The 18,590-nt window shown below is 44.3% G+C and overlaps 2 protein-coding genes across 9 annotated transcripts in view; one reads left to right on the top strand and one right to left on the bottom strand.

The window, feature by feature from the left end:
- Window positions 1-252: 252 nt before the first annotated feature.
- SPACA9 (sperm acrosome associated 9) lies at window positions 253-12,818 on the bottom strand. Of its 4 annotated transcripts, none has more exons than XM_082207883.1 (4): window positions 12,679-12,818; window positions 9,826-9,981; window positions 4,342-4,544; window positions 253-1,766 (listed from the first exon to the last, which is right to left on the bottom strand). In XM_082207883.1, the coding sequence occupies exons 2-4, from the start codon at window positions 9,967-9,969 to the stop codon at window positions 1,373-1,375; spliced, it is 741 nt and encodes a 246-aa protein (XP_082064009.1). In that variant the 5' UTR covers window positions 9,970-9,981; window positions 12,679-12,818; the 3' UTR covers window positions 253-1,372. The 4 variants fall into 4 exon arrangements, with proteins under 4 accessions (XP_082064009.1, XP_082064008.1, XP_082064010.1 ...); XM_082207882.1 differs by having other exon boundaries at window positions 12,569-12,708; XM_082207884.1 differs by lacking the exon at window positions 12,679-12,818 and adding an exon at window positions 12,357-12,562.
- A 240-nt stretch (window positions 12,819-13,058) lies between these two features.
- AK8 (adenylate kinase 8) overlaps window positions 13,059-18,590 on the top strand; it is a 111,879-nt gene continuing 106,347 nt past the window's right edge. For 2 of the 5 annotated variants that reach the window (XM_082207850.1, XM_082207849.1), the window contains exon 1: window positions 13,059-13,287. Coding sequence is in view for 3 of the 5 variants with exons in the window: in XM_082207847.1 (XP_082063973.1) it covers window positions 15,662-15,745 (84 nt within the window). In the remaining 2 variants the exon portion in view is untranslated. Of the gene's footprint in view, window positions 13,288-15,580; window positions 15,746-15,924; window positions 15,979-18,590 lie in introns of those variants that run through there. The other 3 variants (XM_082207847.1, XM_082207846.1, XM_082207848.1) reach the window with 3 other exon arrangements.

The raw sequence follows: 18,590 nt of genomic DNA, 5'->3' as shown, positions 1-18,590 counted from the left end.
TCTAGGAACTGGATTTGGGCCTAGATTTCCAGTGTGTAATTTGGGGAGATGAAAAAAAAAGTCATAGTAATTAGAAGTGGGGGGAACCATGTTGTAGATTTATAGATTTAAAATGAGGGTGAGGGTAGTCCTGGGTCTGGGGTTCAAGTTTGCCTGTCCCTTCTCTACCACCCCCATCCCTGGGCTCAGCATAATTTTCCTTTAGTAATTTGATCACGAAAACACCTCTATAATTCTAGCAACGAGCTGCACTTGCAGGGGAAACAGCTTTATTCAGAAGCATCTTCCGGCAAGAGGCAAAAAAACAGGAGCTAAGGATCCTGCGAGGAGGGGAAAAAGAAACAATCAGACAAAAGGAGTTGAGTTGTACTGACAAGATCTAATGTTAAAATGCTCCATTTCTTGAAAACAATGGATACTCCCTATCCCACCCCTGGCAGAAGTTGGTGTGAGTTGGTGTGAGCCTGGCATGCTGGAAATGTGTTTTCTTCCTCCTTTTTATGTTTCTGTGAGAAGTCAAGCCCTCATTTTTCCAGAGGTGCTTTAATTTTTTTTTTAAAGTGCCATTCTGCCTTGAAAAGTGGTCTAAGTCTCCTGAGGTGACCTGGAATCTTACTTAAGTACAAAAATACTCCTTTCCTGCCCTGTGCTTTTCCTTCTGTGTGTCAAAAAGCTTTACTCAACCAAATTCAGTGCTTCCAGAAACTCAGTGTATCCTGGTTTAACTGGTGCCAGATAGTAGTGAGCTCTAAGTGGGTGTACAAGTTTTTTGTTTCTTTTAAAGCGTATTTCCACCCTCTCAGAAATGTGTAAATGGATCCTCCTTTCTCTGGTTGTTTTACCACCTCTTTCCCCAGCTAAATAAGTAACCCATGTTAGAGTTATGATTTGGCCAGAGGTTCACACTGGGCAGACATGTAACACTCAAGCCTATAAGAAGTGCAGAAGAGGGGCAGCTGTCAAGGTGAATCAAAACCCTGTGCTCTGATGTGATGACCCACTAACCCTTCCCCTGCCTCCCCACAACTTGAGGTATCATTAAGTGCCTGGCGGACACCACACCAGTACTTGGTGGTGGCCTAATTTCACCACAGTAGCCCATTAATTCTGTAGGCCTGGTCTGCTCTAAAGCTGGGGTTACTCGAACACTGTTGAGTAGGCTAAAGTATCTTCATCTGAGGGTGACCTGCTCCAAGAAAGGGATAAGATAGATCATGCTTGTCGCTACCAAAGCAGATGTATCTCTTTCTTTTCCCCCTCAGGAAAGGGCATAACTGAAGCAAATATAGGGAGATTGTTTTAATCGCCGGATGCTAAGCGAGCAGGCTGCTTTCTTTTTCTTTTTTTGGTCTTTACTCTCTCTCTCTTTTTTTTAAAATGCGTGTTTGCCAGGCGGTCTCCAGGGCCCGTCGAGAAACTTCCGGATGGCCCTGCCTAGGCCACCCAGTTGCTTTAGCTTAACCCTCCTGTCCTCCCTCTCCCTGGCCTTTTCTGTCAAGCTAATGTAGGTCTGAGTGCCCTCGGTGATGAAAGCGGGCCGGCCTAAGTGGTCGCGGTCGCCCACACGGCGAATGGGCAGCTCTGCCTGGTTGTAGACGGCGGCCTTCCGGGCACTCACACTGTGTAACATGTTCCGCGGGAGCTTCTCAGTGTGAGCCACCCACTCCTTCATGCTGTCGAGGACAATGGGGATGAGGCTCACCACACCGCCGTAATGGTTCCGGGCTTCATCGCAGCTGAGGTGGTTCACAACATCATGAGGGTACCTGTTGGACATTTGGGGGTGGCGGGGAGGAGAAGGCCAAAAGGCATTGGTACAGTCAATGGCAGTTCAGTGGTTTGGGGTTGTGGGCGGGGCCACTGAGAGCAGACTTGGGCCCTGGTGTGTTGTTTTTTTTTAATTTTTGATTTATTTTTATTTTTTGCACAGCTTCCAGCGAGGGCAGAGTGGCTAAAAATCTTTACAAGGGATATAAAAATAAACGTGTGATCTCATGTGTGTGCTAATAATAAATACAGTGGTACCTCAGGTTACATACGCTTCAGGTTACAGACTCCGCTAACCCAGAAATAGTACCTCAGGTTAAGAACTTTGCTTCAGGATGAGAATAGAAATCGGGCTCCGGCGGCGCAGCAGCAGCGGGAGGCCCCATTAGCTAAAGTGGTGCTTCAGGTTAAGAACAGTTTCAGGTTAAGAGCGGACCTCCGGAACGAATTAAGTACTCAACCCGAGGTACCACTGTATAATATTCATGTGCCAGCTGAGAACATTAAGGTCCCAACAGCTAATATCAGTAATAGAAGCACCCATGTGATCTCAGCTGAATTAGCCAAATACTTTAAATGTTGAACTTGTACATGTAAGGCAACATGATGTGCATCCCGCGGCAACTTTGTTGTATTCACACAGAATTCACTTATGAAAACATACAGAGGTGACTGTGCATAATAAGATGAGGCTTTGTTGTCCTACTGTCAATGCACAGAAGCTAATGTTCATACAGAGTCAGAAATAAATGGGAATGCTTGGTTCCCAAGCATAAGTTTGCAAGCGGTTTTTCAATGGATGTCAGAAACAATGGATAAATAATGATACAACCAAGACAAAAATACATGCAATATAGTCAGGCCCTGGGTCACCTTCTGACCCTCTTGTACTGGCTTCCCCTCCACCCTCATCAGCCCTGGTCATGAGTGGCCCTGAAACCCATTACTATTTCTGCAACAGTCCTTGTCTTCAGCATTCTAGAGCTATCCAATCAGCATAAAAGGGGAACTTTTCTGGCACTGATAAAAAGCCTCTTTGTGCTGCTGATTGGAGGCCAATCAGAGTGAAAGGAGGTGAGTCAGCTGCTGAGGATGGTCTCCTAGGGTCCCTCTGGATAAGATGCACTGGAAGGACACCAAGGAGTTGTCCTAAAAGCTGAGCATTTAGGAGCACTGGGAAAAGGTTCCTCACTTTTAAGAGAAGGATGTGCTAGTTCTGTTATGTACAATGGAATGTCAATAAAAACACAACTTAAATCACTCCAAAATAAGATATTGAAGCACTCAATATCATTTGTGTTCATGCACAGAAAACATGGAAATCTGCACCGACTGTTGGAATGCATCCTGCATCATCATATAATTTTACAAGATAATTTCATAATCTCAAAAGGGGATCCTGCATGAAGGGATCCTGCACTTTTAAATTTTCCACTACTCTACTGTGGCGGTTATAGAACAATCCCCCCCTTCAACTATTTGTAGGCCTTCCTCCTTGGATTGACAACAGGTCGGAATAGGGGAAAGCCAGGCCCCTTCTGTGTGATACGCCTCTTCCTCCACGTGTCTCAAAGTTAGATCTCTGAGTGAAGCTCTTCAGGTAGTTCTGGGAGAGCTGCCTATATGCAGCACCACCCAGCCACTGCCAGTCAGTATAGACCAGCCTTTCTCAACCTTAGGTTCCCAGATGTTGTTGAACTATACCTCTCATCATTCCTAGCTAGCATGACCAATGGTCAGGGATGATGGGAGTTTTAGTCCAACATCATCTGGGACCCAAGGTTAAAAGATGCTGGTGTAGACAGTACTGAGCTAGATGGACCCCAACGGTCTGACTCAATGTGAAATGATGCTTGTCTAAAAGGTTTGTTACCAACCTGAAAAGTTTGGAAAGCTCCGGTGTAGACAATTCTGAGCTAGATGGAGATTCAGCAGAAAGCAGCTCCCTACATGCCTATTTAAATCATCCTTTAATTCGGAACCATCAGGACTGGAATCCTGGCTTTCAGGGGAAATGCCACAACTCGGTGACAGAACATCTTGCTTTGCATGCAGACGATCCCAGGTACAATTCCTGACATCTCCAGGAAGGGCTGGGATATACTCTTATCTGAAACCCGAGGAACCTCTGTGCATCAGTGTAGACAATACTGAGCTAGATGGACCAAAGATCTGGCTCTGTATAAAGCAACTTCATGTGTTCATCAGGAGCACTTACAGCTCAGTAGTGGAGCACCAGCTTTTCATACAGAAGGCCATAGGTTCAGTCTTTGCCATCTCTAGCTAGGGCTGGGAATGTTTCCTGCCCAAAATCGTGGGGTGCCACTGCCTGCCAGTGTATACAATACTGAGCTACATGGATCAGTGGGTCTGACTTGGTTTATAGCAGCTTTTTATGCTGCTGTTCAGAATAATGGGGACTGGAATGTTGCTTTGTTTTCAGATGAAGTACAAGACATATGGCAGCTTCCTATGTTGCTATGATGGCATTAGCCAACTTGGCTCCCTCCAGATGTTTTGGGTGACAGTCCCCACTAGCCCCAGCCAGCCCATGCTCTACAAATAAATACCTACTTGGCTCTGATCCCACTGAGGTCATTGCTGTGGCTCACCAACGTTTTGCACTTGTCCAAGAGGGCATTGGTGACACTGTTACCAGGGTGTAGGGATTCCAGCCGTTGGCAAAGTTTGTTCAAGTCGCTGCAGATGCTGAGGAACAGGAGCAGGATACGTTTGTCAGTGGAGTTGTTGCAGTAATGGTCCGTGTAGGTCTGCACCTGCCGGACACACAAGGGGGAAGGAGGGCGAGTTATACCAACTGGCAAGGGCAGGGCCGGAGCTAGCATGGTGGAAGTCTATATGAATTTCAGAATCAGCAGCTCTTTTTTTTTAAAAAAAAGTTGTTAACGGAAAAAACAAGTGCAAAGTTAATAAAATGGAAAGAAAACAAAGTCAAAAGTGTGAAACATAAATCATCACAGCCTCCAAGGACAAAAGTACAAAGACACAGCGCAACTCCAAAGGGATAGTAAAGTTTTCACTTATACAAATATTCCCTTTACAAATAATGAAGATATATAGAGAAGAAAGGTATTCTCCACCTGTGAGTTCCATCATTATTGAGAATAAAGGTTCTGTGTAGTCTTAATTGAGTGTGAGGTTAGCAAGAGGCTTAGGTTCAGAGTAAAAGGATGCCTTTATGGCCAGGCGAAAACATTCAAGGAGGATGCAAAGCAGGGCTATCGGGGAGCATGCTTTGGGAGGGGGGTGTCCAAGGGGCAGATAGAGTGGCCTTGGGGGGCACACCTGGCCTCCAGGCCTGAGTTCCATACCCCTGTCCTAATGGGCTTTGGAAAACGTTCCTGGAACTCACAGCCAAAGTTTGTGTGCTTCATCTCCTTCCTTGTTTGGATGGGGCTTAACCTAGCCTTCTCTTCCACTGTATGTATGATGGCTGCAGCCAGAGATCCTTCGTCTCTCCAAAGAAGCTTGCAGTTTTTCTGGTTTTAGTTTGTGTTTGAATGATATATCTATATTAGGGTATGCATTGCTTAGAGATTTTTGAACAATTAAGCTTTGGGGAAGGACTGTAGCTCAGTGACAGAGCATCTGCTTTGCCATGCAGAAAGCCCCTGGTTCAATCCTCAATAGCTTCTCTAGGTAGGTCTGGGAGAGATTCCTGCCTGAAACCCCAGAGAGCTGCTGCCAGTCAGTGTAGACAGTACTGAGCTAGATGGGCCAATAGGTCTGATTCAGTCAGCTTCCTACGTTCCTAAGCTGTATATAAATGCTTTTAAATAAGCAAAATAATCTAGGTGCCTTGGATAAAATGATCCTCAAAAAAACAATAAAAGATAGTTATACAGTTCTATCTAAATCCAGGACAACTACCAGGAGCTAGGACATTGAACCTGCAAAAAGGAGTTATTTCCTAGTCCTGACAATTGTTTGGAGACAAATACTGTCACCTCTTGTGCTTATATTTTTTTGTTACTTTGCCTTTTCCACGCAAGAGAATGCAAACAGGGTGGGGTGGGGGGGTTGTTGAAGGGAAAAGATAATGGGGTGCAGAGGTTGCTGGCTTCAATCCGGTTCAGGCCGGTCACCTGCTGCAAATCTGTATCCTCAATTGGCTGCCTGGCAGTCTCGGGTCAGCCGTTAGTGGACAGGCAAGCTCACTGCGCAACAGAAGCCACTCACAGTGGCTCTGCTTAATTGAGTCCCGGGATGACAGACTCAGCGGAAAAGGGCCAAGGTTGCCCAGGCAGGTCTGAGTGAACTCCCCTCCTCCTTCCTTTTTAAGTGGCCCCACCAGATTTTGAGCTCGGCCACATCGCCAAGATGGAGAGCTGTTGCCACGTACATTCCCTAATGGAAGGAATAGATCAAAATAACTGTGCATGTTACTTGCTGGAGGGTCTCTGAGGATGCCCGTTCCTTCCCCAAAGGTGGAAGGCAGATGCTTGAACCTTTGACCATTCCTGGTTGTTAAAGAATCTTTAGCTGATTCCTCACACCTGTGCTTTACTACTACTACAAAGTGCTTGTCTGAAGTACCTTATTTATCTTGGGGAACCTTATTACGACTGCCTGGCTTAGTAGGCCTGTGAGTGTGTGTGTGTGGCCCAACTTACAAGTGGGGAGGTTAAAGGACAGAGAGAAGCAGCACTTTAAGGCAGACTTTCCCCAACCTTGGGTCCCCAGATGATGTTGGACTACAATTCCCATCATCCATGTTCAGGGCTAGCTCCCTGATCACTGACCACGCTGGCTGGGGTGGGTGCGTGGGGCTGATAGGAATGTAGTCAATAACATTTGGATGGCGCCACTTTGGCTACCTGTGACTTAAGTACATATGTATTACACGTTAGGCCAGTTGTCTGCAATCTGGTGTCCTGTGGGGAAGGGTTGTGGCTCACCTGCTTTGCATGCAGAAGGTCCTGGGTTCAATCTCTGGCATCTCCAGGTAGGGCTGGGAACCCTAGAGAGCCACTGCCAATCACTGTAGGCAATACTGAACAAGATGGACCAAAAATATGATTCAGTGAAAAGGCAGCTTCTAATATCCCTGTTTAATTCAGCCTCTGCTGCAAATGACTTGAAGCTGCAGAGCAAAGGTTCAATCCCCGGCATCTCCAGGTAGGGCTGGGAGAGGCTGACTGTCTGAAACCCTGGAGGGCTGCTGCCAGCCTGTGGGGAGCTAGACGGACCATGTGTTTTTAACTTCTTAGACTCATTCAGCCTTTAACTTAAAAATATAATAATTTTGGAAGGAAATAAGCCGTTCACATTCCACTGTGTGCGTGTGTTTTAATTTTTTTATTAGTCTTAAGTATATTTAATATACTTGCAACATTCTGAATATCGTTTTTTCTTCTTTCTGCCGAAGATCATTTGGATGAACTTGAACTGAGCTTGCTTGTTTTTCAGAGGGATGAAGATGAACAGAAATTAGTTCCTGTTTGGACATGCCACACCTGAGCAAGAACTACTTGCTTTTCAAAAAATTACCTTTCCAAGTTCTGGACATCTAGAGTATGAGTATACATGGAGCGTTAGAAGACGAAGAAAAAATGAATTTGAGCAGGTAGGAGGGGACAAATATACATGGCGACCCGGAAAGAAACAAATATTTGGATTTAGCTGGGGTGGAGGGAACAATATGCTGTTGCTTGGTACTCCTGTCTGCTTGTTTCTGCACTTCTGCCTTAACTGTACATTTGTAAATAAGCAGATTATCACAAAGAGAATAAAGGGCTCCATAGCACTTTCCTCTTTTTTTAAAAAAGACTACTCTGTAAACATTGTAAAGGCTTCCCTTGGGAAAGGGATAACTTTGAAATGACTAGCAAGAGATCAGCCTGCTTTTAAAAAAGCATGTTGTTCAAGTGGAATGCTTATTATGTGACTCCCCTTCCCCAGGTCTAAATGTTATTGCGAACTGGAAGTGTGAAAAATGAGGTTGTTTTATTTATTTATTTTTAAAAGAGAAATATTCCAAGACTGATCACTTAAGAGCTGACACATTTTTCCACGTTAGTACAACTCAGAAAGAATCTGTGTGTCCCCCAAGGAGGGAGAGGCAAGGTCTTCATTCATCATTCCACATTTGACACATAGCCATTATTTTTAATAGGCGGTTTCCAAAGTTATAGTTACACCATGGGGACACACACTGTGGGGTGAGGGAAAGTGGTGTGTGTGTCAGAGAGAGAGAGAGAGAGAGAGAGAGAGAGATGGGAAAAGGCTGTTGCTATAATACATTATGGATTCCAGATTTACCAAGGAGCAGCGAAGGACAGTATGTCCTCAATCATCTATGAAAAAGAGATGGTTATGATGGATTAACTGCATTCCTTTCAATGGGCCAAAGGATTTATTAATTGCACTCAAGGATAGGTGAACCCAAAATCTATGTTGCTGGATACGGTTCCCAAACACTACTGTTGGTTGCTGGTTTGAAGACTATGGTTGTTGAGAAGAAAACAGCACATAGGGTTTATAATTTTCACTGTGAAGATGTGAAACTGTTTCCAACTCTCTTGCTTTCATTGTAATCAGGGGTCAGCAAACTTTTTCAGCAGGGGGCCGGTCCACTGTCCCTCAGACCTTCTGGGAGGCCGGACTATATTTTGAAAAATAATAATAAATGAACGAATTTCTATGCCCCACAAATAACCCAGAGATGCATTTTAAATAAAAGGGCACATTCTACTCACGTAAAAATACGCAGATTCCCAGACCATCCGCGGGCCGGATTTAGAAGGCGATTGGGCCAGATCCGGCACCCGGGCCTTTGTTTGCCTACCCATGATTGTAATGCTAGAGTTTGTGGGTAGACACCAAGTCTATGTTTTGTTTTAGTTAGCATACTATGTTTGTTCCTAGAATCATAATTGTAGAGTTGGAAAGGTGCCCTGTTTCATCTAGTCCAACGCCCTGCAATGCAGAAATCTCAACTAAAGCATCCCTGACAGACGGCCATCCAACCTCTGCTTAAAAACCTCCAAGGAAGGAGAATCCACCAGCTCCCAAGTGAGTCTTTTCCACAACCCTTACCATCAGAAAGTTCTTCCTAATGTTTAGTTTAAATCTCCTATTTTGCAATTTGGGTACATTGGTTCAGGCCTTTATGTTATGTTTGTATAAGTCCTCCCCCCTCCCCCCAAAATCCAGTAAAGATATATAGGAAGGTTTGGTTGGCATAGGCTCTCCTTTCCTTCTTACATGATTAACTAAAAAAGCAAACAATGTTTGAATCTTTATGTTAAAACCTTGTAATTTATTTTGCACTCAAACATCCATAATGGATATGTTTTAGAAATGGTATACACTACGGAAGTCTTCATTTATTGTTTTTTTTGTTTTGACAACTGTAATTTTTTCTTTTTTCTTTTTATGTGTTTTAAAATTTAATAAAGATTAATGGGGGGGGGAGGGAAATCAGGGGGAAGAGAAAAAAACTAGGATGGGCGAATCTGTCCATTTCAGTGTATCGGTTTCAATTCTCACCATCAGTTTGTGATTATTTTTTTTAAGTCCTCATGAAAATTCATAAGCATTTTAGTGCAAATTTATCCTAATATATTTGCAATTTTGTCTAAATATATGAATTTCCTCTAATGTGATGCATTTTGCATGCACTTTTCATTTATATTATGTACATTTATGCACTCTTCACCCTAGTTATGTTCATAATTTCTTGGCACATTTTTGGACCTGCATCACACAATTCAGAGAAGCACAGATTTCGAAGGGAGGCTGCATTTCGGTTTTCCAAAATTGCACTGGAAAGTATGCATTACGTAGAGTCACCTGTAAACACAGAGAAACCTAGGAAGCTGCCTTACACAGAGTCAGGCCCTTGGTACATCACTGTCTATACTGACTGGCAACGACTCTCCAAGGTTTCAGGGAGGAATCTCTCCCAGCCCTACCTGGAGATGCCATGGCGGATTGAACCTGAGACCTTCTGTAACCAAAGCAGATGCTTTACCACTGAGCTATGGCCTGAAGTGGATTTCTCCCTCATCCCCTAGTTCTGGGATCTCTCCATACCTGTCCGATGCTTGACACAGGCTTGATTTTGTCATGGGCATTCTCTCGGGTGTGTTCCAGTGCAGTAATGAAGGTGAACTGCTGTTGCTGGAAGATCTTGTAAGTCTGTTCAATGTTCCGCAGGCTCTCCTTGATTTCATTCATTTTCCCCTGCTCCTAGGATTTGGAAGAAACAAGGAGACATTTCTTCACCAAGCTGTGAGTCGTAAAGGACCTCTCCCTGCAAGGCCCTTTCCATCTGGCTTAGCGGGTAGGGCCGCTTTAAAGAGGCTCCTGTGAGACCAGAGGGACATCGCTATGCCTGACAACAACTATTGGATTCTTTTGCCCCATCTTTTTGTGTCTGCCTCACAGCCGTGCCATGCTTATAATATTTTATTCTCTTGTTAATTATGCTGTTTTAAATATGCATCTTATATTTGACTTTCCTTAGCAATGCTTTCTTTTGAAATGTTTAAGTTTTTTTGTTAACTTTGTTTGTGTTAAATATGTATTCTGTAGTTGACCTCCTTTGTAGTTTTATATTGAAATCTTCAAGATATTTTAGTTTTCTGTTAATTATGTTGCTTTGACTGTATACTCTAAATTTTACTTTCCTCAGATTGTTTTATTGATGTTTTAATATTCTGTAAACCGCTTTGAGATTTTTCTTAAAAATATTAAGTGGTATAAAAATGAAACAAACAAACAAACAAACAAACAGGCTTTTATAAAGCCAGTACATGCCTTATAGTTGTGATCACTATTTCCTTACATAATTACCTGCCTAAATGTTGACACCTGCATTGTCCTCTTGCACTATCTGAATTGAATTAGATCTAGTACTTTTTATTTTCTATTTGTTCATTGAATTATTATTATAGCCTATATTCCCCCTTTCCCACAAAAGAAACTCAAGAGAGCATGCATGATACTTCCCCACCTCATTTCCCCCCTTTCCCCCACATGCCAGGTTACCTCCCGTAACTTCTGAATATACAGTCAGCAGATTGCAACCTTCTAAAATACTTAATATGTGTTTGCTTCATATCCCACCCATCTTCTCATTTGATGGAGAAGCTTGATCTTAACACTAACGACTTCCCAGGTGGTTCGATTATTGGTGCTTATCCATTTGCGGACACCCGAAGCTATATTGCCATAGAAGAGCCCAGTTGCAAGATGTGTGTGTGTTTAAAGGGAGAGTGGGAAAGATATATCACAATCTAACTCTGCAGCCCCTGATCCCCAAACAGTAAGTCAATATGGTTGTAATGATACAGCAGAAACAGACCTCCAGTCCAGAAAAGACTGACTGACAATCAGGTGCCATAAACCCTAGTGAGTCGATTGTAAACATAATGCGGCAATGCATCAACTGTGATGCCATGAAAAGACCGAGGGGACAGAAGCCTCCTCTTGGCTAGCATAAAACAGTGGCCCAAGTGACTTCAGATTTCCTCCTGGTCATTAAATGCAAAGGCTAGCTTGATGGACGTTGGAATGAGGGGCCCCTGCAGCTGATGTTAACCTTTGCTTGCTTGCACCTATTGGGGGAGACAGGATTCTAGAAGTGGTAGTGGTTTTTCTAGCATGGATCATTCACATTTCTAAGCTGAGATTGTGTGGGGGGGGGCACATTTATAGGATGTGCTGTGGCTCCCTATCTAGATTGGTAAGGGGTTAGGTTTGCCAGATCTTTGGGTCTGATGTGGAGTCTCCAGATTTTCACTGGTCCCCTCCAAGTGGAAGGTGGAGAGGGCATGTGCATGTGTGTAGGCAGGTAGAGGGAGGATGTAGGGAATATAACCTTGGCACAAGGGCCAGGGTTGCGTATCAACTCTTTCAAAAGTAGGCATGTCAGAAACTGAACACTGATGCCCAGAATGGTTTGTACAGTATAAGAATTAGCTAGTCTCATTCACTTACCTCCTTCCTGAGAGGAGTGTCTAGGAAAGGTATGGGACATTGTACTGTTAGAAATTCGGACACACCAACAGAGTCTTTAATGGTGCATCTAAAATAGATCACTTCTATTCAATGTGGGATGTTTATTCTCTTATGTAAACTTGACTGGCACAGCCCATTGAACTCCCTGTTTTACAGGTAAACATGCAGAGAACTAAATTTATTGAGCACTAAACTGACTCTTCTACATGCAATAGTTGTTCTATGCTGAATTGCACACTATGTTGTTTCCCCCTCCCGTTCTTCAGTATCCTTAATTATTTTTACCATCGTTTTTGCTGCATTTTGCATTTGCTTATGTCTGCAACCCTTCTGTTATGAAAAATGACAATAAAAGTTAAAACAAAACAGTAAAACAAAAAATAAGTTGCTGTTTTGAACATCTCCTGTCCCTGATTTGAAGGTCAGCCCAGAGCAGTGACTTGTACAGAGACACAACAGACACCCACTTCTTAGAGCAGGCAAATCTGCTTTGTTCCTGCACCAGGAGGTATTGAATGCAGAGATATACCTGGTTCAGGGACCGAGCAGTTACCTAGCCCTAGCAGACGCAGACTGAATGTCAGCCCAGAGCAGCAACATACCGAACAGCCTTTTCGTTATTCCCCGGATTCCCAGGAACCTTTTGTTGTTTAACCTGTTTAGATTTACAGTTCTCTTCTGGCACACAAGTTTGAGAACTGGAGACCAACTGAATAAACTGAGTTACACCAGTGGGGTGCCCTTCTGGGCTTTGCAGTTCTTCCCAGAGAGATGGGTCTGTGTGTCTGTGTGCCTTAGATCAGGCTTCCCTAACCTGGTGCCCTCCAGATGTTTTGGACTGCAACTCCCATCAGCCTGGCAGGGGAGATGCTGGTGGTCGAACCTGAGACCTTCTGTCTGCCACGACGCCGCTCTGACACTGACCTCCGGCCCCTTTCCCGTTCAAACGCCGTTTTAGAATGTTCTCAGCGCAAAGCGCGCGCGTCAACTCGGCAGCCTTCCCAAGAACCCTGTGAGGTAGGTCGGAGACAGGAATGTCATTAATTTGTCTCTCCGACTGCAGCTTCAGGCTTCCTCCTCCCTCCGCTCCTTTCCCCGATTGTGCATGTCGCGAAGCCGCCTCCGCCGCGGGCGCTGGCTGTTGTTGGCACTCGCCGGCTCCTTGCTGGAGGCAAGCGGCCGGAGCAATTGTTACACGCGTCACCCCGGGCAACCGGGGTGTGTGTACGCGCGTGCACGTGGCCGCGGGAGGCTCTGCTGACGCAGCCGGCACGCCTCCCTGTCCAGGGCCACCCAACCCCATCCTACCCTGTCCCAGTCCCACCCGACCCACCTACAGTTGGGAGTGGAGGGGGTCCGCTGCTTTTTCTGGAGATATTTTGGAGTGCGAGGAGATAGGATTTGGACTAAGCGCCGCGCTCCCAGTGGAGCCTCCACGCTCAGACGTAGTCTACCTGTGGGGACAAGCGACCGGGAACCTCTTCTTCCCCGACCCGCTCACCATGTGAGCTTTCTTTAGTCTGTTGCAGGAAGGTAATGTGAAATTACAGTACAAAATTACAAAAAGTGATAGCGAAAGGGTTTGTGCGCTGGGAGCCAGACAGCCATCCCTGCTTCCTGGATATTCCATGCTTTTTTCTCCCTCCACGTTCCCCATCTTTTTGTGGCCATGGAACATTCTTGTAATCAATAGACTGGGAGGTGGGGTTCCTCTCCTAAAGCGTATAATAATTAATAATTAATAATTAATGCAGAATAAAGATTTGTTCAGTTTCCATAATGGTTGAACAGTCAGGAGAGGGAGAAACCACGGCTGTTTAAAGTAGTATAATTAGGGTTGCCATATTTCAAAAAGTAAAAAACCAGGACATCCCAAAGGTTGTTGAGCTTTTCTTAAGGAACGCCCCTAAAAATTTATTGAGCTTTTTAAAGACAAAGTGCCACCCTTCGTCTCCCCTGGACATCAATTCCGCCTTTGATACTGCTTTAAATGTATAGTACTGATGGGGCTTGCCAGGATCAGAGACCCATTCTATCACAAAATTCATTTATGACCTTGATCAAAATCTCTCAGCCTGACCTGCCTCAAAGGATGGCTGTGAGTATAAAATGGGGGTCAGAAGTACCTGCTGAATCTTCTGTCCACCATGGATCAGTCAGGATGGGGGGAGTGCCCAGCCAGAAATAAAGGTATTATTATTTATTCTTACTTTATTTATTTCATAAAGTTTTAACACTGCTTGATTGTAAAAAAAAAACACCTCAAAGCAATTTACAAAAGTTAAAACAGTAAAATCAAGAAAAAATCAGAACCATATTTCATAACATAGGAAAGTTAAAATACTAAAACAGAGTAAAATTACCTCAACTTTCTAAGCATCTGGGTAGACTTGTCTAAACAAGAATGTTTTTAGCAATTGCCAAAAAGAGTGAAGGTGCCTACTTGATATCTATAGGCAGGGGGTCCCAAAGTGTAGGTGCTGCCACTCTAAACAATCGAGTTCTTACAAATGTGGAATAGGTATTATGTGGCACCTGAAGTAGTGCCAAAGCAGTTGATTGGGCACATGTGGGGTAAGTCAATCTCATAGGTAAATTGGTACCAAGGTAAGGATTTTATACAGTGGTGCCTCGCAAGACGAAAAGAATTCGTTCCGTGAGTCTTTTTGTCTTGCGATGTTTTTCGTCTTGCGAAGCACGGTCCGTCACAACTGTGCCTCTTCAAGCGGCTTTTTAAAAAAGCGCAAGACGTTTTGATGCGAAGCAAGCCCATAGGGAAATTCGTCTAGCGAAGCAATGCAAAAACGGAAAACCCTTTCGTCTAGCGAGTTTTTCGTCTTGCGAGGCATTTGTCTTGCGGGGCACCACTGTATTAGTAACACCTTGGCCTGGTAGGAAGTCAGCAACTAGTGCTGCTCTCTGAGCGCAGGCCTCATTCCTATCAGCAATCATGCTGCAGCATTCTGTACCAACTGCAACTTCTGGGGCAAGTGTGAGAGAAGCGCCACAGAGTACATTACAATAATCCAGTCTCGAATGCATGAACAACTGTGGCAAGGCTTTCATGGTCCAGGAATGGCTGTAGCTGTTGAACCAGCTGCAGTTGGTATAAGGCAGTTCTAGCCACTGAGGCTACCTAATAAAAGCATTTATGGATATTCGAGGGAGTACTTAGACACCACACCCAGCAGGCACAAAGTCACCTCAACATGGTCTTTCTTATTATTTTGAGATATTTCTTCTTCCGTAACCATAACCTCTAGCCAACAGTTGGTTAGAGCATAGTGGTGTTAACACCAAGGTTGCAGGTTCAATCCCTGAATGGGGCAGCTGCACATTCCTGCATTGCAGCGGATTGGACTAGAATGATCCTCAGGATCCCTTCCAACTATACAATTCTATGATATAGTATTTGTCTAAATTTGCATTTATACTAATGAATTAACATATGCAGATATGTGCCCTTCCCTTTTCCCTGCTTTTTGTGTGCGCGCATTTTTTCTTTGTTAGTGATGCTTTAGTTATCCTAGCAGAACGATACATATTGCACACACACGTATATCTATCTCTATCTATCTATCTATCTATCTATCTATCTATCTATCTATATTTATGCGTCTTAATGAGTAGCTGAAATGTGATGTGCAGTCCTTTTCATACGATGAGGTAAATGGCCCGATTTAGAAACTATCTCAATCCTGTAACCAGTTAGCCGTTACTGTCCCTTTAAAGGTGCAGGGAGTGTGATGGAGAAGATAGCTTCGTCGCTATCTGATGACATACACTGCGTTTGCACGAACTAGCAAGCCTAGATCTATGAGGGGGTGATGCCAAATCTGGCGGCCATGGTTTTCGTCGCTCTCTAGTGACGTTCTTCCTTTAGCGACGAGCTGTTGCTAGGGCACCCATGGACGCCACTAAGAGACCTATACATATCCCTCCGCAGATGGGGCTCTACGCGGAGAAACACCGCCTCCACCAAATTATGCAGGTGAGGGGATGCTTGGCGCAGGCGACTTGAAGGGAATAAACGGCCCGGAGAATATAAAACTTACAAGGGAGTTGTCCGACCGGGACGGGATATGTGAGAGTTCGATAATTCCCGGCAACCACCGAGGGAGGGGAAGCCTATTAGACTACAGTTCCCAGCATGCTCTAGGGCAAAAGTGGGTGGACGTGCCACCTATGTTGGACTCCAGCTACCATCAGCCCCAGCTGGCATTGGTAATGGTGAGGGATGATGGGAGTTGTATTTCATTTCCCCCATTCCTGCTCTGGGGAAATGCAGTAGCTAGATTAGCATAGGGTATTTGTCCACCCTGCATTTATAGGTCAGAGTGAGCGCTGGTGATTTGCTCTTTCATTTTAATTTTATTGAAAAAGTATTATAAGCCTGAAGGTGGTGATGTGATTGTTATAAGCTGCACCCACAAAGGATCTTGGGAAGTGTAGTTTTCTCTTCACAGAGCTACAGATCCAGCTACCCTTAATAAACTACACTTTCCAGGATTCTTTGGGAGGGGAGAAATAAGTTTGAAATATATTGTGTGGATCTGCCTATAATATCCATAAAATACAAAAAAGTTAGAGAAATATAATTCATCACAATATTCAATATATAATAATAAATAATTGTACAGGCAATGGCTAACACACGTCAGTGGAGTGCACATAAAAAGGTAAAGGTAAAGGACCCCTGGACAGTTAAGTCCAATCAAAGGCACCTGTGGGGTTGCGATGCTCATCTCGCTTTCAGGCCGAGGGAGCCGGCGTTTGTCCACAGACAGTTTTCTGGGTCATGTGGCCAGCATGACTAAACCACAACTGGTGCACGGAGGACCGTGATGAGTGCCAGAGTGCACAGAAACGCCGTTTACCTTCCCGCCGCAGAGGTACTTATTTATTATTTGCACTGGCATGCTTTCGAACTGCTAGGTTGGTAGGAGCTGGGACAGAGCAACGGGAGCTCACCCCATTGTGGAGATTTGAACCGCCAACCCTCCGATCAGCAAGCCCAAGAGGCTCAGTGGTTTAGACAACAGCATCACCCTGCCACTGTTCTTTCCTCTTCCAGGTCCAAAAGGACTCACATGTTGGTAATCACTCATCATTTGGACATGCCTAAAATGATTGCTGCCTATATATAAAGCAGAAGCATGTGATCTGTTGTTAACTTGTGGCTCCCAGCCACAATAAGGAGAAAGGATAATGAACTTTGGCTAATGAACTGGAGCATCAGGGCAGTTGTAATCCAGTGCTGGGAAACCTGTAGCCCTCCAGATTTTGTTCCAACTCCCATCAATCCCACTCAATATGGCTGATGCTCAGGGATGATAGGAGTTGTAGTCTGACAATATTTGGAAGGCTACAGGTCCCCATTCCTGATCGAAGAAGTAGCACACAATAGATGAAAGAAGGCCTTCATTTAGAAGAGTCATTCCCTCACGAGTGGCTGGGGAAACTCAGCCAGATAGGCGGAGTATAAATAATAAATTATTATTATTATTATTATTATTAGATCAGGGCAGAGAAACTGTCGACCCTCCATACATTATTGCACTCCAACTCCCATCAGCCCCAACCAGCATGACTGATAGTAAGGAATGGTGGGAGAGAGTCCAGTAACATCTGGAAGGCCAGAGGTTCCCCATTCATTCTTCCTTCCTTTTAAAGTTTACAGGCTAGATCTCTGGGGATGATAACCAATGATCCTGGTTTTATTGGCAACCTGGTGGTTTTAATAATAGAAAATAAAATGCAAAGATAAAATAAAAATAGCAGCCCCCCAACTGCCTTACTCTCGTCATTTTGTTTGGAAATTGTAATCAACTTTCAAGAGAGGGACGTTAAAGTGACTGTGGGTGAATGAGGAGAGAATGCAGCCTTAAACCGAGGGATAATGACATTAGATTATATGCTTGCAGTGCTGTCTTTGCCAACAAATTTGCCAAAAAAAAGCTCAACAGCTTTTCTGTCTGGATTTTCACTGTTTGAAATATGACAACCCTACTGTTCCCCCTCTTGTTCCTTCCTTCTTCAGGCAACTGAATCCGAGCAGAGGGAGCAGCAGGGTGACCTGCAGAGTTGTGGCTAATTTGGCAAGGCCACAGTGGCCTCTGCTGGCTATCAGCCACAGTTGCAGGTATAGCCTTGGTGATGAGAATGAATAAGGGGCAGGCACTTACTATCTAAATCCAATCCACCTTTTTCCTGCCCAGTCAAGAAAACCAGATACAGAGTGTGGATGGGCCAATAACATATTGTAACGTCAGCCCTGAAGCCCTGAACCTCCACCCCCAATTTAATAGCCTAGGACAAGGATGTTGAAGTCTTCTAGAACCAAAAGACTGGGAGTCATCAGCACCCAGTGCTGTTTTTCTAGAAAAAGAGGTGCCAGAACTCACCACGAATGCCTCCCTTGCTCTCTTATCATGGTAACGTTGTGCACATGAGAGGTGCCAAAACTAAATTCTGGTGAGTTCCAGCTGGAAAAAAAAAACCCTGTCAACACTGTTTTCGTCAGTTCATGCAGGGAGACTGCTGGATAGTGAGGTGGGTGGTAAACCAGAGCCTAATCTGTCCTGATGACCCACTGTCAGGGACAAACACTCTAGATCTCCGCTCAACTGGCAGAGAGCCTGGAGAGAGAGATGGATTTTCTATATACCACAGCTGTTTGGAGGAGTAAGTTCTTTTGTATGTTCTTATGACTTACATGTGTTCTTTTTTAAAGGAATGTTTTAATCTTATAATACGTTTTATGTTTAAACTCCAAAAGTTGCTTGGAGACTTTTGTGTAAGAAATGTTTAATGTCTAATAAATACCACTAGTAATA

The sequence above is a fragment of the Podarcis vaucheri genome (genome assembly GCF_965113315.1).
Source record: "Podarcis vaucheri genome assembly, chromosome: Z".
NCBI lineage: Eukaryota > Metazoa > Chordata > Lepidosauria > Squamata > Lacertidae > Podarcis > Podarcis vaucheri.
The sequence above is the reverse complement of the archived record's forward strand: the minus strand, read 5'-3'. Positions and strand labels throughout refer to the sequence as shown.

Bases quoted from the DNA above. Each gene is read 5' to 3' on its own strand.
- SPACA9 (XM_082207883.1), bottom strand. From the start codon at position 9,969: ATGAATGAAATCAAGGAGAGCCTGCGGAACATTGAACAGACTTACAAG. The intron at 4,545-9,825 runs GTATGGAGAGAT...TGTGTCCGGCAG, and splicing joins CTGTGTCAAGCATCGGACAG to GTGCAGACCTACACGGACCA. The intron at 1,767-4,341 runs GTAGGTATTTAT...AATGTCCAACAG, and splicing joins CTCAGTGGGATCAGAGCCAA to GTACCCTCATGATGTTGTGA.